The following is a 21,703-nucleotide window of genomic DNA, read 5'->3' as shown; positions in this document are numbered from 1 at the left end:
ACTCTTGCAGATATGTCCTTACATGTAATATAACACACCCTGTCTTAGGGCTCTAATGCCTGCAGTGGGGTGACATACAAGTATTCAGAGCAGCGTTAGGGGACCTAGCCCACAGGCTGTGTGCCATGTGTTTTCACTTTTAGCTGCACCAAGACAATAGCCTGCAATGGAAATCTGCATGTGCTAGGTGAGGGGCCCTTGAGGGAGGCAAAATACATGCTGCAATCCTTGGGGACACACTGGTACCCATGCCACAGGTACCAGAGGTACAATTTACTAGAGACTTACAATGGGGAAAGAGGTTAAGGGGTGGGGGCAAAGGTATTTCCAATCGGGGAACAACTGCAGTTTTTAGGGAAAGATGTCACTGGGGACCTGGTTAGCAGGAACCCAGAGCACCGTCAGTCAAAATTGCATCAAACAGAGAAAAAGTAGGGGTGATCATGTCAAAAAGGGCACTCTCCTACACCCCCATCCCCAAATGAAAGAGAATGAGATTAACCTTTCCCAAAGAGTCTCTTCATTGTTTAAGGGGAAAAACCTAGAAAGGCCATCTGCATTGGCACAATGAGTCTCAGGTCTCTGTTCTACTGTTCCTGTAGGTAGACTGACCACTAACAGTTTGGGGTTTTCGCCTTCCATTTGCATTAGCCATCGGAGAGGCCTGTGGTCAGTTTGATCGAGGAAGTGAGAACCAAACTAGTATCATGTCAACATTTTCAGGGACAAAACCACAGCAATGGCTTCCCTCTCAATGGCACTCCAACATTGCTCTCTGGGGAGTAATCTCCTGCTAATGAAAGCAACAGGTTGGTAAAGGCCACCATCACTGGGTTGGGATAGAGCTGCTCCTACTATCCCATGTTCAGAGGCATCAGTCTGCACTATGAACTGCTTTGAATAATCAGGAGCTTTGAGAATGGGTGCTGTGCACATTGCTTCCTTCAAATTGTCAAGGGCTGCTTGAAAGCTCGCGGACCAGTTTACTTTCTTTGGCATATTCCGAAGTTGAATTTTGTGAGGGGTGCCACAATGGTGTCACACCCTTTCACAAACATCCTGTAGAGCCCCCATCATGCCAAAGAATGTCCTGACTTGGGTCTGGGTGGAGCTTCCCAGTCCAAAACTGTCTGGCTCTTGGGCGGTAGTGGATGAGCAAGGCCTGCACCTACCAGCTGACTCAAGTACACAACCTTGCTCTGCCCTCTCTGGCACTTGCTTGGCTTGATATTGAGGCCTGCACTTCACAGAACGTCATGGAGCTTACCAAGGTGAATCAGGTGATCCTGTCAAGAGGAGCTACAGACAGTAATATCAAGATATGCTGCACTAAAAGCTTCCAACCCAGCAATGACTTTACTCACCAACATTTGGAAGGTAGCAGGGGCATTCTTTAAACCAATTGGCATAACAGTGAACTGGTAGTGTCTATCTGGGGTCGAGAATGCTGATCTTTATTTTGCTCTAGGGGTCAGACCAAGTACCCTGATGTAAAATAAAAAGTACTTAGAAATTCGGCTGCCCCTAACCCGTCAATCAGTTCATCCGCCCTTGGAATAGGGTGTGCATTTGTCTTGGTGACAGCACTGAGACCTCCATGATCCACACAACGTCAGCTCTGGTTTACCTTCCTTGGAATGAGGTTTGGGGACGAAGACCACTGGAATGGCCTAGGGACTGTCAGAGGGCGCAATCACCTCCTAAATCCAGCATCTTGCTTACTTCAGTTCTGATGCTATCCTTCACTTGGTCAGTATATCTGTATATTTTACTTTTGACAGGCACATGGTGACCAGTGTCCACAACATGGATGCACCAGTCAGTCTGATCAGGAGTGAGGGAATACAGCTCGACATACTGGGCAGCGAGGGTGTCTGAAAAGACCATTCCATCAACTGACCCATCTTCGGGGCTGTGGGAGAGGACACCAGGGAGAGGCTCACTCTTCTTCCTGATCCATCTCAGTGACCATCAGCATGATCACATCAGGCCAGTCATGTAAGAGATTTAGGTGATTCACATGGATAACCCTGTGAGGGTGCCTGGGAGTGCCTAGGTCAACCAGGTAGGTGACCTCACTTTTTCTCAAGGATGGGCAGAGGAGTGCCCCGGGAGCCACAGGCTCTAGTACCCACACCTTCCGCCCTGGTTTGTACTCCAACATAGCAGCCTTTTGGTCATATCAATGCTTACGGAGCTCTTGGCTGGGCTCAAGGTTTTTGCATGCTTTCTCCACATACTCCACCATCCTTAAGCGTAGGCCAAGAACATAGTCCACAGTGTTTGGTATTGGTTCTATGAGGGTCTGTCCCAGCCTTCCCTCACTAGACACAGTGGTCCCCTTACGGATGTCCAAACAGAAGTTCAAAGAGGGAAAAACCTACTCCCTTCTGTGGCACTTTCCTGGTTATGAAAAACAAGCATGGCAACACAATATCAAATCTCCTGAGTTTTTCAGGGAGTCATGCCTTTCATGGTTTTGATGAACCTTTCAACTAAACCGTTTCCTTGTGGGTGATATATAGTAGTGAACTTAGTCACCTTACATTCATTCCACATTGCCTTGAGGTATACAGACATGAGGTTACTACTTCCGTCTGATACCACCTCTTTAGGGAAGCCCACTAGTAAAAATACAGAGTAGGGCCCCAGCAACTGCAGAAACAGTGGTAGTCCTAAGGGGTATAGCTTCAGGGTACCTAGTGTCGTCATCTACTACCACCAAAGTGAATCTGTTCCCTGATGCTGTTGGAGGGTCTAGGGGTCCAACGTTGTCAACCCCTACCCTTTCAAAGGAAAGCCCAACCACGGGAAATGGAATTAACGGGCCTTTTGGGTGGCCACCTGTCTTGCCACTGGCTTGACAGGTGACACAGGAGTTACAAAACTCCTTTACCGTCTGGGACATGCCTGGCCTTAAGTGTGGAACTAACCTACTCCAAGTTTTGGTCTGGCCAAGATGCCCAGCTAAAGGGATGTCATGGGCCAAAGTGAGTAGGAACACACTATACATCTGAGGCACTACCACTCTCCTAGTGGCACCAGGTTTGGGGTTTCTGGCCTCCGTATACAGGAGTCCCTCCTCCCAAAAGGGTTCTGTGGGAGCTACTGACATCTCCCTATTGCTGGTCAGAGCTTGCTATCTCAGGCTCTCGAGAGTGATACAGGTCCTCTATTCCTGGCACAGCTCTTCTCTAGAGGGATCCCCTCTGGGGCCAGAAGCTCTGCTGTGTATGGCCAAGGATTGGAAGGTCCTTGCCCTGAGGAGAGGGGACCTGAGCTTGTGGCTGCTCAAAAGCTAGGTTACCAGACTTCCTGCCTTTTCTGTTGGAGGGCGAGCCATTATTCCAGGCGCCAGCACCCATTTTTCACCCTGGGCTTTGCTTTAGGCTCTTGTTCAAGTATGCCCAGCATAGCTACATGGGTCTTTCTTACAACTTAAGACCATGCGGAGGACTCCTGATCATTCCCTAGCAGGCAGGCTACAGGAACTGCAGAGGATACCACCACCTTCTTTTGATCTGTAACCCCTTGTAAGGAAATGCCTCCTTGGCATGGTTACCCCCTGACTTTTTGCCTTTGCTGATGCTATGTTTTGAATTGAAAGTGTGCTGAGACCTGCTAACCAGGCCCCAGCACCAGTGTTCTTTCCCTAACCTGTACTTTTGTTTCACAATTGGCACACCCTGGCATCCAGGTAAGTCCCTTGTAACTGGTACCCCTGGTACCAAGGGCCCTGATGCCAGGGAAGGTCTCTAAGGGCTGCAGCATATCTTATGCCACCCTGGGGACCCCTCACTCAGCACAGACACACTGCTTGCCAGCTTGTGTGTGCTGGTGAGGACAAAACGAGTAAGTCGACATGGCACTCCCCTCAGGGTGCCATGCCAACCTCACACTGCCTATGCAGTATAGATAAGTCACCCCTCTAGCAGGCCTTACAGCCCTAAGGCAGGGTGCACTATACCATAGGTGAGAGCACCAGTGCATGAGCACTGTGCCCCTACAGTGTCTAAGCAAAACCTTAGACATTGTAAGTGCAGGGTAGCCATAAAAGTATATGGTCTGGGAGTCTGTCAAACACGAACTCCACAGCACCATAATGGCTACACTGAAAACTGGGAAGTTTGGTATCAAACTTCTCAGCACAATAAATGCACACTGATGCCAGTGTACATTTTATTGTGAAATACACCCCAGAGGGCACCTTAGAGGTGCCCCCTGAAACCTTAACCAACTACCCGTGTAGGCTGACTGGTTTTAGCAGCCTGCCACACTCGAGACATGTTGCTGGCCACATGGGGAGAGTGCCTTTGTCACTCTGTGGCTAGTAACAAAGCCTGCACTGGGTGGAGATGCTATCACCTCCCCCAGGCAGGAGCTGTACCACCTGGCGGTGAGCCTCAAAGGCTCACCCCCTTTGTTCCAGCACCACAGGGCATTCCAGCTAGTGGAGTTGCCCGCCCCCTCCGGCCACGGCCCCACTTTTGGCGGCAACGCCGGAGGAGATAATGAGAAAAACAAGGAGGAGTCACTGACCAGTCAGGACAGCCCCTAAGGCAACCTGAGCTGAAGTGACTCTGACTTTTAGGAATCCTCCATCTTGCAGATGGAGGATCCCCCCAATAGGGATAGGAATGTGACCCCCTCCCCTTGGGAGGAGGCACAAAGAGGGTGTAGCCACCCTCAGGGCTAGTAGCCATTGGCTACTGCCCTCCCTGACCTAAACACACCCCTAAATTCTGTATTTAGGGGCTCCCCTGAACCTAGGAAACCAGATTCCTGCATCCTAAGAAGAAGAGGACTGCTGAGCTGAAAAACCCTGCAGAGAAGACGGAGACACAAACTGCCTTGGCTCCAGCTCTACCGGCCTGTCTCCCCCCTTCGGAAGAAAACTGCTCCAGCGACGCTTTCCCCAGGACCAGCGACCTCTGAATCCTCAGAGGACTGCCCTGCTCTAAAAGGACCAAGAAACTCCCGAGAACAGCAGCCCTGTTCAACAAAGACAGCAACTTTGTTTCCAGAGGAGCAACTTTAAAGACCCCTGCAATCCCCGCCAGAAGCGTGAGACTTGCAACACTGCACCCGGCGACCCCGACTCGACTGGTGAAGAAACAACGCTACAGGGAGGACCCCCAGGCGACTCCAAGACTGTGAGTAACCAAAGTTGTCCCCCCTGAGCCTCCACAGCGACGCCTGCAGAGGGAATCCCGAGGCTCCCCCTGACCGCGACTGTCTGATTCCCAGATCCCGACGCCTGGAAAAGACCCTGCACCCGCAGCCCCCAGGACCTGAAGGATCGGAACTCCAGTGCAGGAGTGACCCCCAGGAGGCCCTCTCCCTTGCCCAGGTGGTGGCTACCCCGAGGAGCCCCCCCCCCCCTTGCCTGCACCGCTGGAGAGACCCCTTGGTCTCCCATTGATTCCTATTACAAACCCGACGCTTGTTTGCACACTGCACCCGGCCGCCCCCGCGCCGCTGAGGGTGTACTTTCTGTGTGGACTTGTGTCCCCCCCGGTGCCCTAGAAAACCCCCCTGGGTCTGCCCTCCGAAGACGCGGGTACTTACCTGCTGGCAGACTGGAACCGGGGCACCCCCTTCTCCATTGAAGCCTATGTGTTTTGGGCACCACTTTGAACTCTGCACCTGACCGGCCCTGAGCTGCTGGTGTGGTAACTTTGGGGTTGCTCTGAACCCCCAACGGTGGGCTACCTTGGACCCCAATTTGAACCCCGTAGGTGGTTTACTTACCTGCAAGAACTAACAACAACTTACCTCCCCTAGGAACTGTGAAAATTGCACTGTGTCCACTTTTGAAATAGCTATATGTGTTTTATGTAAAAAGTATATATGCTATTGTGATTATTCAAAGTTCCTAAAGTACTTACCTGCAATACCTTTCAAATGAGATATTACATGTAGAATTTGAACCCGTGGTTCTTAAAATAAACTAAGAAAATATATTTTTCGATACAAAAACCTATTGGCCTGGAATTGTCTGAGTGTGTGTTCCTCATTTATTGCCTGTGTGTATGTACAACAAATGCTTAACACTACTCCTTTGATAAGCCTACTGCTCGACCACACTACCACAAAATAGAGCATTAGTATTATCTCTTTTTGCCACTATCTTACCTCTAAGGGGAACCCTTGGACTCTGTGCATACTATTCCTTACTTTGAAATAGTGCATACAGAGCCAACTTCCTACACCCCTCCCCACTCTAAGGACACTATTACCATGGGATGGACCTTAGCTTGATTGTCAGCATTGATGACTGTGAAAGTTTCACCGGTCAGATAATGTTCTGGGGATATACGTTTTTCAGTCACCATGGTCACACTTGCACCTGTATCCCTCAGTACTTCAACTTTGATCCCAGTGATATTGTATTTCTCCATATTACTGGGCCAGACAGTCAGGGCAGATACATTGACCCTACTACAAGAGACTAAAGTTGCTTCCCTGACATGGTCAGGGCCCAACTGGGATCCCATCTGAGGACCTATGACTGCAGCAGGAGCTGTAGGTGCACTCTTTTTGGGATGGATAGGGTCTCCAGTTCGGTGCCCATTTGCTTTGCAATTAAAGCACCAAGTTTCTTAGGGTTCTAGTTCTTACTCCGGTACCCATCCTTGGAGAGTGTCTGGTCTCAGGGCCCACCCCCTTGAACAGGTTTTCTGGGGCCTTTAGAAGGCTGTGTTTAACATTAGACTGTTGACCAACTTTCCCCTGGGGGAGAGGGGACATTGGGTGTGGGGGGCAGCAACCCCTTTCTTTTGGTCACCTCCACCAAGAATTGTTTTGGATACCCCAGTCTTGACACAGTGGTCAGCCTTCTTTCCCTTTTCTTGGGGAGAAATTGGACCTAGGTCTACATGTACTGATGCAATTGTTCAGAAACAGTTACTTAACAAATGCTCGTTCATAATACGATTATAAAGCCCATCAGTCTTGCACCTGGTTCAGCTTCAACCAGCCACCCAGTGTTTGGACAGAGAAGTCAACAGAATCTACCCAGGATTGAACAGAGGTTTTCCTAGTCTCTCTGAACCTGATACTGTACTCCTCAGTGATGAGTCCAAAGCCTTCAATCAGGGTACCCTTCAAGCAGTCATAGGGCTGAGCATCTGCTCCAGTCAGTGTCAGGCGTCTATCCCTACACTTTGCTGAGAACAGCTCCCAGAGTAGGCAGCCCCAATAACTTCCTGCTGAGCTTCTTCATTGTACAAGCCCTCTCAAAGGCTGTGAACCATTTGGTGATATCACCCGCTGAATATATGGGGACTATCCCTTTGTGGATCTTATGATCAAAAGCTTCTTTCTCCCCATTTAAAATTTTGCTGTAACCAGAGATGGTTCCTAGGACCATCTCAGCTCTTTGTCTATGGCTAAGAGTGTAGTATCTAATTCTATCATCTTAGCTAGATTTTGGAGATAGCATCTTCAATGTTTCCATCTCCTGGGGTACTATCAGAAGTGCTCCCAGTGGTGTTACTGACAGTGGAGTTGTGAAGGGATTCATTATCCTCTTCCACCTCCTCAGTCTCCCGAGGGGCTCCTTTACTTTCCATACCCCAATCAAATTCTGCAAGCAGTTGCTGCAGACGGGCTTCTGTGGGTTTAGACCCCAGGGCATGTTCCCATGCATAGCAGAGGGCGTTAAGCTGGGCCAACTGAAGGTTTTGCTAGGGGCACAGGTTGAGCTCCTGGGATGTACCTGCTGCTTCAGTCACGGTTTTAAAGTAGTTGGGACCTTTTTAGAAATTTAAAAAAATTCTAGGTATGCTTCTAAAGGGCCCTAACTAACAAAGTATTTTAAATTCTAAACAGTTTGGACTGGGGTACTAAACACAAGGCCCTATCAGTAAACTTTAAACAATTCAAAAAAATCAAAGATTGAAACAATGTTTCCCAAGGACAATTTTGGACTCCTTAGTGGTATCACTTATTAAGAGATAAGTACAGCAAACATCAAGTCTTGCATCCCACGGCTGTGCCACCAATGTAGGAAGCTGGTGCATTATATGGTATATCAAAGTGAGATATACCGCACGAAGAGTCCAGGGGTTCCCTTACTAGTGGACAGGGGCTTGCTCTAGCAATCTCAAGGTGCTCTTTCATGAGGTACTTTGGTCGAGCAGCCTTAGGCTTACCAGAGAGGAGTGTTAGATATCTGCAAATACACACAGTCAATAAATGGTACACTACTCAAACAGATCCACACCAATTTACAAAAACAACAAATCTCTTTATATATGTTTTAGCACCAGAACCAATATGACCAGGTAAGTATGTTTTGCAAAGGAAGTCTTTACAGTTTAGCTGCAATTATTGAAGCTGCAATGTTAACATGTGGAGGGAAAACAAATATGGAAAACAAATACACAGCAGTGACTTACAGGACCAGTCTTCCAGACTTAGGCTAAGTAGGGGAGCTTAGTCCTAGGCCACACCAACAAGTCAATTCAGGCAGCACGGTGCAGAGGTGTAGTTCAGCATCTGCCCTGTTGTAGTGAATGGGGATTGGTCTGGTCAAAAAGGCATTACGGGCAGGAAATAGGAGTCCAGTCTGGGTGAACCTCCAAGTGGGTTCAGTTCCACTGGTCTGGTTCTCTTTGCTCCAGGGCGGCTGGGTGCAGAGGAGGTTTGGGTCATCAGGGTCAGTCACCAGTGGTGGTTGCAATGGAGATGGTCAACAGAGACTGCAGGAGTGGGCTTGGGGTCCAGTTCACCTGAGCTAACAGGTGGGCTCAGGTCTCACAAGCCTGGAGGACACAGGGACACCAGTGACCTTATTCGGTCCGGGGCAGCCAGGTGCAGTGGACCATTGGGTTTTGCATCACCATAGGCGGGCACCGTAGATAGAGGGCCTGCACAAAGAGGCTGCAGGAGTCCAACTGAAGGCTGCAGTGGGTAAACCCACAACAGACTCGGTCTATGCCAAAAACCATCAACATTTTGTTGATTATTTTCATGTACCAATGCAAACTCAATTAGCCCAAGACATCATGGAATATATTTTAGAATATTGTCTAAGCAGCAGATTTAAGTGAAGTGAAGTTTTCATCAATATTTAACAAAAACAAAACCAGTCATTGCCCAGTTCTATTCTGAGTAGCCTACCTCAAGGGGCAGCTCCTTGTACAGGATAATCCAAAAGGGATTCATTTAGTATTGAAGCTTGGAATTAGAGCATAAGGACTATTGTGAGGAAAGGTTAGACTCTAGACTGGACAGTAGCAAGGTACAATGTGCAAGTAACTGATCTCCCTCATTTATAGATGGTTCCACTCAGGGAAGAGCAACATATTGAAGCAGCTTCTCTCTCAAGCATGAAAGCCTATCACCTGACCCTTTGGGCCTTGCACAACTCTACTTGAAGGTTTTATCTTACAAACAAATTGAATCTTGTACAGTTTAAAATAATTAAAAGAAAAACACCATGAATTAGTGTTTTACCAATATGACAATCTTCCTTTGGGATAAACTACTGATGGTACTTTGTGCTTAACAATTTCACTTGCAATTCATTTAAAATGAATACTTGGAAGACTTTCATGTGTTGATTTGCACTGTACTAAAAATGGCATACGACAATTTTCGTACTTAAAATGGCTGATAAGTGAAGTAAGTTAAAGCAAGCTCGGAAAGAAACACCTAAATAGGAAGTCAATGAGACTACTGAAGCTTTCATTTGAAAGCACTGTCGATCTTACCTGCATACCTAAATTAAGGTACTTGGAAGAGATATTTGGGGGTGGGTCACCAAAATACAATGTTGTACTATAAGTGTGTGAACAAATTCTCAAGATCTGTAGGGGGCTTCAAAACCTCAAAGGAGATACAAGACAATACAATGACTTTACAATTAATCAGTGCAAAAAATTGATGCATGGACAAACAGGCCACAGTGACCAGAGAACACGATCTGCTGACAATACCAAAATATATATGATACAGTGGTTGTGTGGGTCTTTTAGTATCAAATGAAATGCCTACATAAAGACTGGCAAACAACATCTCGAATTGTGTTGCTTAGCACACTTAATAAGAGTACAGAAAACTTGTCACCAATTCACTGGCCTTCAAGCATGCATTACACTGGGTTTGTAGATGCTTGACTACTTTTGATGTATGTTAATTTCTCCAAACATAGTTTAGGCTGCACTACACAAATACAGTTTCTCTCTAGGTGCCAGGCTTTTATTTCTAGCAAACTACATACTGGAAGACTGAACTTCAACAAAACGTTTTACCCCAATGTAAATGATGGTGCAGGCTGGTTAAATCCAAAATTGCCAGTGGATGAAGGCTGGGGAGGCTGGGCTGTAGGTGCTGCAGTGTTGGAACCAAAGGTGAAGATGCCACTTGGAGTACTGCTACTGAAGTTGAAACTGGTATTCCCACCAAACTGGAAACTTGGACCTAAAAGGATAAAAAAGATTTGTATGTCTCCTACCAATATATAATTGATTACATAACATCAGAGGCCAATTGTAGGAAGTTGGCTCTGTATGCACTATTTCAAAGTAAGGAATAGTATGCACAGAGTCCAAGGGTTCCCCTTAGAGGTAAGATAGTGGCAAAAAGAGATAATACTAATGCTTTATTTTGTGGTAGTGAGGTCGAGCAGTAGGCTTATCAAAGGAGTAGTGTTAAGCATTTGTTGTACACACACAGGCAATAAATGAGGAACACACACTCAGAGACAATTCCAGGCCAATAGGTTTTTGTATAGAAAAATATATTTTCTTAGTTTATTTTAAGAACCACAGGTTCAAGATTTACAAGTAATACTTCAAATGAAAGGTATTTCACTCAGGTATTCTAGGAACTTTGAATAATCGCAATAGCATGCACAGTTTTGACAAAAAAGGCAATAAGCTATTTTAAAAATGGACAGTGCAAAAATCAACAGTTCTTGGGGAGGTAAGTAATTTTTAAGTTCACAGGTAAGTAAAACACTTACAGGGTTCAAAGTTGGGTCCAAGGTAGCCCGCCGTTGGGGGTTCAAGGCAACCCCAAAGTTACCAAACCAGCAGCTCAGGGCCGGTCAGGTGCAGAGGTCAAAGAGGTGCCCAAAACACACAGGACACAAGCAGGCACAGAAAGTACACCCTCAGCGGCACAGGGGCAGCTGGGTGCAGAGTGCAAACAGGCGTCGGGTTTTGTATTGCAATCAATGGGGAGACCAGGGGGTCTCCAACAATGCAGGCAGGCACGGGGGGGGCTCCTTGGGGTAGCCACCACCTAGGCTAGGCAGAGGGTCGCTCCTGCACTGGAGTTCGGTTCCTGGGGGCTGTGGGTGCAGTGTTGGTTCCAGGCGTCGGGTCCCTTGTTACAGGCAGTCGCAGTCAGGGGGAGCCTCTGGATTTCCTCTGCAGGCGTCGCTGTGGGGGCTCAGGGAGGTCGTCGCTGGTTACTCACGGGCTCGCAGTCGCCGGGGAGTCCTCCTTGAGGTGTTTATATTCTGCAGGTCTAGCCGGGGGTGTCGGGTGCAGAGTGGAAAGTCTCACGCTTCCGGCGGGATACGTGGAGTCTTTGAAGTTGCTTCTTTGTTGCAGAAAGTTGCAGTTTGTTGAACAGGGCCGCTGTTCTTGGGAGCTTCTTGGTCCTTTGGATGCAGGGCAGTCCTTTGAGGCTTCAGAGGTCTGAGGTCTCTGGTCCCTGTTGGATGCGTCGCTGTTGCAGTTTTCGTCTAAGTAGGGAGACAGGCCGGTGGGGCTGGGGCCAAATCAGTTGTCGTCTCCGTCTTCACTGCAGGGCTTCAGGTCAGCAGTCCTTGTTTAGGTTGCACGAATCTATCTTCCTCCGTTCTGGGGGGCCCTAAATACTGGATTTAGGGGTGTGTTTAAGTCTGGGAGGGCAGTAGCCAATGGCTACTGTCATTGAGGGTGCCTACACCCTCTTTGTGCCTTCCCCTGTGGGAAGGGGGGCACATCCCTAATCCTATTGGGGGAATCGTCCATCCACAAGATGGAGGATTTCTAAAAGTAAGAGTCACCTCAGCTCAGGACACCTTAGGGGCTGTACTGACTGTGGGGCGACTCCTCCATGTTTTTCTAATTATCTCCTCCAGTCTTGCCGCCAAAAGTGGGGGCAGTGGCCGGAGGGGCGGGCTTCTCCACTAGCCGGGATGCCCTGTGGTGCTGTAACAAAGGGGGTGAGCATTTGAGGCTCACCGCCAGGTGTTACAGCTCCTGCAGGGGGAGGTGAGAAGCACCTCCACCCAGTACAGGCTTTGTTCCTGGCCACAGAGTGACAAAGGCACTCTTCCCCATGTGGCCAGCAACATGTCTGGTGTGTGGCAGGCTGGCAAAAACTAGTCAGCCCACACCGGAAGTTAGGTATGTTTTCAGGGGGCATCTCTAAGATGCCCTCTGGGTGTATTTTACAATAAATTGTACACTGGCATCAGTGTGCATTTATTGTGCTGAGAAGTTTGATACCAAACTTCCCACTTTTCAGTGTAGCCATTATGGTGCAGTGGAGTTCGTGTTTGACAGACTCCCAGACCATATACTCTTATGGCTACCCTGCACTTACAATGTCTAAGGTTTGGCTTAGACACTGTAGGGGCATAGTGCTCATGCACATATGCCCTCACCTGTGGTATAGTGCACCCTGCCTTAGGGCTGTAATGCCTGCTAGAGGGGTGACTTACTTATGCCACAGGCAGTGTGAGGTTGGCATGGCACTCTGAGGGGAGTGCCATGCCTTTTCTCCTCACCAGCACACACAAGCTGTGAGGCAGTGTGCATGTGCGGAGTCCCCAGGGTGGCATAAGACATGCTGCAGCCCTTAGAGACCTTCCCTGGCATCAGGGCACTTGGTACCAGGGGTACCAGTTACAAGGGACTTACCTGAGTGCCAGTGTGGTGCCAATTGTGGAGACAAAGGTACAGTTTAGGGAAAGGACACTGGTGCTGGGGCCTGGTTAGCAGGGTCCCAGCACACTTTCAATCAAAACTTACCATCAACAAAGGCAAAAAGTTAGGGGGTAACCATGCTGTAAGGAAATGCCTCCTTGGCATGGTTACCCCCTGACTTTTTGCCTTTGCTGATGATAAGTTATGATGATGAATCTGAAAAAGTTGGAGATGGCATGTAACACAATTGATTGTGAATCCCAGTGCTTGGAGCAGGTCCACTGTCATCTAAGTGATATTGGTAATAATGTGGCAATGTGCTGGCTTTGAGGAGCCAGTCGTCTAAGTACGGGAACATGTGTACGTTTTTTCTTAGGTGTGCAGCCACTACTGCTAAGCACTTTGTGAAGATCCCAGGAGCAGTGGTGCCTCCAAAAGGAAGGACCTTGAACTGGTAATCTTTGCCTGCAATTACAAATCTTAGGTATTTGCGATACGCTGGGTGGATGGGGATAAGAAAGTAGGTGTCCTTTAGATCTACGGCAGTCAAAGTCGCTCTGTGGTAGAAGTGGGATAACTTCTTGAAGAGTGACCATAGGAAATTGTTCTGGGACAATGTAGTGGCTTAAGGGTTTGAGGTCCAAAATAGGCCTGGGAAAGCCATCCTTTTTGGGGATGAGGAAGTATAGGGAGGACACTCCTGTTCCCTGGTGGTGTAATGGAACTGGTTTGATGGCCTCCAAGAAGAAGGGACTGTATCTCTTGTTTGAGAAGAAGGTATTCGTGGGATAGTCTGCAAGAGCGAGGGGCAATGTTTGGAGGAGTGGTAATTGAGTTCTACAAAGTAACCATGGTGGATAATGGAAAGGAACCATTGGTCTGGAGTGAGGTTGGCCCATTTTGTATGAAAATTCTGAAATACCCTCCTGGATATAGAGGTGGCGTTGCAGAGCGTCCATCCTCTTAAAAATAGGTTCAACAGGTAATGGCGTAGCTAAAGACTGGCTGGAGCCTTTTTGCTCTGAAGGTGTTGGCTCCCTTATTTTTTGGCACTGAAAATGCACCGCAGCAATGGTGGAAGCTTGTCAGCTCAGAGCTGATGTACTTGGTGCTGAAGTCCAGATAGAGACGGCTCAGACTTAGGAGCTGGAAGTTGATGCAGAAGTCAGTGTTGTGGTCTTGGCTATCTTTGGAGCAGAGCCAGAGATAGGGGCAGCCGAAGCAGTTTTTAGATCCGGCCGTGGCCTGATGGCAGTCCGGCGACCTCTGTAAGAGGCTTTTTAGCAGTTTTAGGGTGTGCAGGAGGGGCCAAGGTACACGGTTGCGCTGATGTCACTTCGTGGCTTTCGATTTCAGACTGGAAGTCAGAGTCCTGGCTGGAGGCCTCCTCTTGTTCCAGCTCTTTCTGGGCATGCTCCTCCCCAAAGATATAGGGAGTGTTTGTAGTCTTGTGCACCATTTCCAACAGAAGAGCTCTTCGACCAGAAGAATTTGCAGGAGTCACAGGTAGCTTCTCCAGTCATCAGAGGAGAGGCACAAGTTACACACCCAGATGTTGTTCAGTGTGGGGAAATGTAAGAGGTACTGAGGACATAAACAAAATGGCGTCTGTTCATCAGCCCAGTAGACAAGTGAAAATGACATGAGGATGGAAATACGCAATCAAGAAAACAATACCGTCGATAAGGAGAAAACAGAAGGAATGATTTTGAAGTTGAAAAATGGAACGAAGAGACACTCCCGAACCAGACAGCAGAGAGAAAACAATCTTAACAAGGGAGTCAATGCCCATGCACAGTATCACTGAAAAGGAAGAGTCACTCAATCACGTGTCTTGAAAATGCTTTTTTGAAGAAAAACAACTTCCCAACAATATATGGCAGGAGTATGAAGAGCATGTGTATCTACAGCCACACAAACAAAACCTAACCCTCAAAAAAGACTATGAATAATAAGGAACATAAGGACTAGTGTGATTAAAATAAGCAAACTGTGCACTTGTTTACATTCTATGTTACCTTTACACAACTGTAATCCTATTTTAAAGTGCAGTCCACCCAGCTTGGCACAGAAAGTGGCAGGGCTGTATTTATTGTGAAAAGCCCTAGGCACCAAAGAACTTCTTAAAGTTCCTGTGCATGTTAGCTTGTAACAAGACTTATTCCTGTAAAAAAAAACAAAAATGCAACATGCTTTTACAACCTCCTTTTACTTATGCTTGTGCTGCCTGAAATAGACGTAACAATCCTGAGTGTTCAACTTCATTACCACCTTAAAGTCAGGGTAATTCAGTGAGTTCACTGTACTACCAGGCTAGTGGCTTCAAGGAAAACAGCAATTTGTTATAAGAACTGACTAATCCTTAGTCACAGAGGTCTCAGAACTGGCCCCATTTATTTCAGCAGCTCAGTGTAACGTCTTGACAGGGGTTCCCACTAACATAATGCCAGTTTGTCTCGTAAGGTTAAACAGGCTTCATGTATGAAACATATTATATTTTTGAAGGAAGAATGCCATACTGCTGTAGGCGAATTGGTTGGCAATTACAACAGTTTTATTTCACAATACTAGAGCAAATATTAGACTTTTGGCTGTGTGGAAGTGATAGCGCCGAAAACATTGTTTATTTGAAGCATGGTATTTCAATACCTATATAGTGGTAATGACTGGGAGGATCCTAGTTGGATGAAGTATGGGGTCAGGGATTACTGGTGTAGTGGCATAGAATTTTAGAGAGACCCATCAGCTGCTCAATTTTAAGCACTATTAAATGAAGGTCAGACTTTTAAAGAAACAAAACACCTACTGAGCACAAGTATATTTTACGTTACACACAAAAACACCTAAAAGACAAGAGTACGGTTCAGAACAAGCCTATATATGTGGTTGACAAAGCCAGCAAAAATAAATGCTATTGCACTCAATTTCCCATCCCATGTTGAACAGACACTGCAAAACTGCAACACCGTGTAGTGAGACTCATCTAAAGACGACTTACATAATCATTATGTGTGCTTGAGCCAATGCATTGCAAATGTACACATTTTAGAGTGCATGTAGTCAAATCAACTGGTTTTGTTCACCTTTCAAAGGCATACATCAAGGTCTTATTGTTTAAAATGAGAACACTTTCCTAGCCAAGAATAAATGTATGATGCTCTTCTGAAATTGCACTTACATTCATTTAACTATCTCCAAGGATCTCCCAATTATGTGTGCTTGGCCTTCCCAGCCCTCTCTTTGAATCCTTGACCCACTACCCTCATATCATTACTGAAATCTCTTAACTGGTTAAGGAAGCCTTTTAAAATAAGGCTACTCTCTCTGCAGTCTTACACTGGATGGTGCATCAACACATGGCAAGACTCAATGGCAATGATATGAAGAACCTTTGAATCGTTTTGCCAATCACAAACTCTAGAACTTGTGGAATATGTGCAGTGTGCATATGAGAGGGGAAACAGCCATTACGATGCGGTCATTACCACGCACAACTGTTACCACGGAGCAATTACCATGCATATGCCTTTACCACGCATGCCTTTGCCACAAATTTCGTTGTAAAGGCATGAATGTTAAAGGCATATGTGTGGTAAAGCTTTTAAAGGTAAGTATCTTTTTTGTTAATGTTGTAAAACCACGAATAGTAAAAATGTATGCATGGTAAAGGTTCTGCAGGTAAGTATCAAGTGTCAATTGATATGTATAGGGTTTTTAGGGCTTAGGGTGGGTAATGGTTTTTGGGTGGTAAGGGTGTTTTTCGGGTTTAGGGTGGGTATGGGTTTTTGGCTGTCAACCCCTTCGCTGCCAATGAGTACCCCCCCCCCCCCAGTCAGGTGCCAAGCCTTTTTTTGGCTGTTTGGCACGGTACACGCTTAGGCTCTCGTAACATTTTGTGCACATAAGCTACTGTAGGAAGTTGGCTCTGTATGTGCTATTTCAAAGTAAGGAATAGCATGCACAGAGTCCAAGGGTTCCCCTTAGAGGTAAAATAGTGGTAAAAATAGATAATACTAATGCTCTATTTTGTGGTAGTGTGGTCGAGCAGTAGGCTTATCCAAGGAGTAGTGTTAAGCATTTGTTGTACATACACCTAGACAATAAATGAGGTACACACACTCAGAGACAAATCCAGCCAATAGGTTTTTATATAGAAAAATATCTTTTCTTAGTTTATTTTAAGAACCACAGGTTCAAATTCTACATGTAATATCTCATTCGAAAGGTATTGCAGGTAAGTACTTTAGGAACTTCAAATCATCAAAATTGCATGTATACTTTTCAAGTTATTGACAAATAGCTGTTTTAAAAGTGGACACTTAGTGCAATTTTCACAGTTCCTAGGGGAGGTAAGTTTTGATTAGTTTTACCAGGTAAGTAAGACACTTACAGGGTTCAGTTCTTGGTCCAAGGTAGCCCACCGTTGGGGGTTCAGAGCAACCCCAAAGTCACCACACCAGCAGCTCAGGGCCGGTCAGGTGCAGAGTTCAAAGTGGTGCCCAAAACACATAGGCTAGAATGGAGAGAAGGGGGTGCCCCGGTTCCGGTCTGCTTGCAGGTAAGTACCCGCGTCTTCGGAGGGCAGACCAGGGGGGTTTTGTAGGGCACCGGGGGGGACACAAGTCCACACAGAAATTTCACCCTCAGCGGCGCGGGGGCGGCCGGGTGCAGTGTAGGAACAAGCGTCGGGTTCGCAATGTTAGTCTATGAGAGATCTCGGGATCTCTTCAGCGCTGCAGGCAGGCAAGGGGGGGGTTCCTCGGGGAAACCTCCACTTGGGCAAGGGAGAGGGACTCCTGGGGGTCGCTTCTCCAGTGAAAGTCCGGTCCTTCAGGTCCTGGGGGCTGCGGGTGCAGGGTCTCTCCCAGGCGTCGGGACTTTAGATTCAAAGAGTCGTGGTCAGGGGAAGCCTCGGGATTCCCTCTGCAGGCGGCGCTGTGGGGGCTCAGGGGGGACAGGTTTTGGTACTCACAGTATCAGAGTAGTCCTGGGGTCCCTCCTGAGGCGTCGGATCTCCACCAGTCGAGTCGGGGTCGCCGGGTGCAGTGTTGCAAGTCTCACGCTTCTTGCGGGGAACTTGCAGGGTTCTTTAAAGCTGCTGGAAACAAAGTTGCAGCTTTTCTTGGAGCAGGTCCGCTGTCCTCGGGAGTTTCTTGTCTTTTCGAAGCAGGGGCAGTCCTCAGAGGATGTCGAGGTCGCTGGTCCCTTCGGAAGGCGTCGCTGGAGCAGGATCTTTGGAAGGCAGGAGACAGGCCGGTGAGTCTCTGGAGCCAAGGCAGTTGTCGTCTTCTGGTCTTCCGCTGCAGGGGTTTTCAGCTGGGCAGTCCTTCTTCTTGTTGCAGGAATCTAATTTTCTAGGGTTCAGGGTAGCCCTTAAATACTAAATTTAAGGGCGTGTTTAGGTCTGGGGGGTTAGTAGCCAATGGCTACTAGCCCTGAGGGTGGGTACACCCTCTTTGTGCCTCCTCCCAAGGGGAGGGGGTCACAATCCTAACCCTATTGGGGGAATCCTCCATCTGCAAGATGGAGGATTTCTAAAAGTTAGAGTCACCTCAGCTCAGGACACCTTAGGGGCTGTCCTGACTGGCCAGTGACTCCTCCTTGTTATTCTCATTATTTTCTCCGGCCTTGCCGCCAAAAGTGGGGCCTGGCCGGAGGGGGCGGGCAACTCCACTAGCTGGAGTGTCCTGCTGGGTTGGCACAAAGGAGGTGAGCCTTTGAGGCTCACCGCCAGGTGTGACAATTCCTGCCTGGGAGAGGTGTTAGCATCTCCACCCAGTGCAGGCTTTGTTACTGGCCTCAGAGTGACAAAGGCACTCTCCCCATGGGGCCAGCAACATGTCTCGGTTTGTGGCAGGCTGCTAGAACTAGTCAGCCTACACAGATAGTCGGTTAAGTTTCAGGGGGCACCTCTAAGGTGCCCTCTGTGGTGTATTTTACAATAAAATGTACACTGGCATCAGTGTGCATTTATTGTGCTGAGAAGTTTGATACCAAACTTCCCAGTTTTCAGTGTAGCCATTATGGTGCTGTGGAGTTCGTGTTTGACAGACTCCCAGACCATATACTCTTATGGCTACCCTGCACTTACAATGTCTAAGGTTTTGTTTAGACACTGTAGGGGTACCATGCTCATGCACTGGTACCCTCACCTATGGTATAGTGCACCCTGCCTTAGGGCTGTAAGGCCTGCTAGAGGGGTGTCTTACCTATACTGCATAGGCAGTGAGAGGCTGGCATGGCACCCTGAGGGGAGTGCCATGTCGACTTACTCGTTTTGTCCTCACTAGCACACACAAGCTGGCAAGCAGTGTGTCTGTGCTGAGTGAGAGGTCTCCAGGGTGGCATAAGACATGCTGCATCCCTTAGAGACCTTCCTTGGCATCAGGGCCCTTGGTACTAGAAGTACCAGTTACAAGGGACTTATCTGGATGCCAGGGTCTGCCAATTGTGGATACAAAAGTACAGGTTAGGGAAAGAACACTGGTGCTGGGGCCTGGTTAGCAGGCCTCAGCACACTTTCAATTGTAAACATAGCATCAGCAAAGGCAAAAAGTCAGGGGGCAACCATGCCAAGGAGGCATTTCCTTACACAACCCCCCCCCAAACGAAAGAGGATGAGACTAACCTTTCCCAAGAGAGTCTTCATTTTCTAAGTGGAAGAACCTGGAAAGGCCATCTGCATTGGCATGGGCAGTCCCAGGTCTGTGTTCCACTATAAAGTCCATTCCCTGTAGGGAGATGGACCACCTCAACAGTTTAGGATTTTCACCTTTCATTTGCATCAGCCATTTGAGAGGTCTGTGGTCAGTTTGAACTAGGAAGTGAGTCCCAAAGAGGTATGGTCTCAGCTTCTTCAGGGACCAAACCACAGCAAAGGCCTCCCTCTCAATGGCACTCCAACGCTGCTCCCTGGGGAGTAACCTCCTGCTAATGAAAGCAACAGGCTGGTCAAGGCCATCATCATTTGTTTGGGACAAAACTGCCCCTATCCCATGTTCAGAGGCATCAGTCTGCACAATGAACTGCTTAGAATAATCTGGAGCTTTGAGAACTGGTGCTGAGCACATTGCCTGTTTCAGGGTGTCAAAGGCCTGTTGGCAGTCCACAGTCCAGTTCACTTTCTTGGGCATTTTCTTGGAGGTGAGCTCAGTGAGGGCTGTCACAATGGATCCATATCCCTTCACAAACCTCCTGTAGTACCCAGTCAAGCCAAGGAATGCCCTGACTTGAGTCTGGGTTTTTGGAGCTACCCAGTCCAGAATAGTCTGGATCTTGGGTTGGAGTGGCTGAACTTGGCCTCCACCTACAAGGTGTCCCAAGTAAACCACAGTTCCCTGCCCTATCTGGCATTTGGATGCCTTGATAGAGAGGCCTGCAGATTGCAGAGCCTTCAAAACCTTCCTCAGGTGGACCAGGTGATCCTGCCAGGTGGAGCTAAAGACAGCAATATCATCAAGATAAGCTGTGCTAAAGGACTCCAAGCCAGCAAGGACTTGATTCACCAACCTTTGGAAGGTGGCAGGGGCATTCTTTAAACCAAAGGGCATAACAGTAAACTGATAATGCCCATCAGGTGTGGAGAATGCTGTCTTTTCTTTTGCTCCAGGTGCCATTTTTATTTGCCAGTACCCTGCTGTCAAGTCAAAGGTACTTAGAAATTTGGCAGCACCTAATTTATCAATGAGCTCATCAGCTCTTGGAATTGGATGAGCATCTGTCTTGGTGACAGAATTGAGCCCTCTGTAGTCCACACAAAACCTCATCTCTTTCTTTCCATCTGTGGTGTGAGGTTTGGGGACTAAGACCACTGGGCTAGCCCAGGGGCTGTCAGAGCGCTCAATGACTCCCAATTCCAGCATCTTGTGGACTTCCACCTTGATGCTTTCCTTAACATGGTCAGACTGTCTAAAGATTTTGTTCTTGACAGGCATGCTGTCTCCTGTGTCCACATCATGGGTACACAGGTGTGTCTGACCAGGGGTTAAGGAGAAGAGTTCAGGAAACTGTTGTAGGACTCTCCTACAATCAGCTTGCTGTTGGCCAGAGAGGGTGTCTGAGTAGATCACTCCATCTACTGTACCATCTTTTGGGTCTGATGACAGAAGATCAGGGAGAGGTTCACTCTCTGCCTCCTGATCCTCATCTGTTACCATCAACAGATTGACATCAGCCCTGTCGTGGAAGAGCTTAAGGCGGTTTACATGGATCACCCTTTTGGGGCTCCTGCTTGTGCCCAGGTCCACCAAGTAGGTGACCTGACTCTTCCTCTCTAGTACTGGGTAAGGGCCACTCCATTTGTCCTGGAGTGCCCTGGGAGCCACAGGCTCCAGAACCCAGACTTTCTGCCCTGGTTGGAACTCAACCAGTGCAGCCTTTTGGTCATACCAAAACTTCTGGAGCTGTTGGCTGGCCTCAAGGTTTTTGGTTGCCTTTTCCATGTACTCTGCCATTCTAGAGCGAAGGCCAAGTACATAGTCCACTATGTCCTGTTTAGGCTCATGGAGAGGTCTCTCCCAGCCTTCTTTAACAAGGGCAAGTGGTCCCCTTACAGGATGACCAAACAGAAGTTCAAAGGGTGAGAACCCTACTCCCTTCTGTGGTACCTCCCTGTAAGCGAAAAGCAGACATGGCAGGAGGACATCCCATCTCCTTTTGAGTTTTTCTGGGAGCCCCATGATCATGCCTTTTAATGTCTTGTTGAATCTCTCAACTAAGCCATTAGTTTGGGGATGGTAAGGTGTAGTGAATTTATAAGTCACTCCACACTCATTCCACATGTGCTTTAGGTATGCTGACATGAAGTTGGTACCTCTGTCAGACACCACCTC

General features: G+C 47.8%; 1 protein-coding gene across 6 annotated transcripts in view; it reads right to left on the bottom strand.

Annotated features, from left to right (window-relative positions):
- NUP153 (nucleoporin 153) overlaps positions 1 to 21,703 on the bottom strand; it is a 630,217-nt gene that overhangs the window by 3,652 nt on the left and 604,862 nt on the right. For all 6 annotated transcript variants that reach the window (XM_069218389.1, XM_069218381.1, XM_069218361.1 and 3 more), the window contains one exon: positions 10,260 to 10,428. In XM_069218389.1, the coding sequence (XP_069074490.1) occupies positions 10,260 to 10,428 (169 nt within the window). The remainder of the gene's footprint in view (positions 1 to 10,259; positions 10,429 to 21,703) is intronic.

Source organism: Pleurodeles waltl, chromosome 2_1, assembly GCF_031143425.1.
Source record: "Pleurodeles waltl isolate 20211129_DDA chromosome 2_1, aPleWal1.hap1.20221129, whole genome shotgun sequence".
In the NCBI taxonomy this organism is placed as follows: domain Eukaryota; kingdom Metazoa; phylum Chordata; class Amphibia; order Caudata; family Salamandridae; genus Pleurodeles; species Pleurodeles waltl.
The sequence above is the reverse complement of the archived record's forward strand: the minus strand, read 5'-3'. Positions and strand labels throughout refer to the sequence as shown.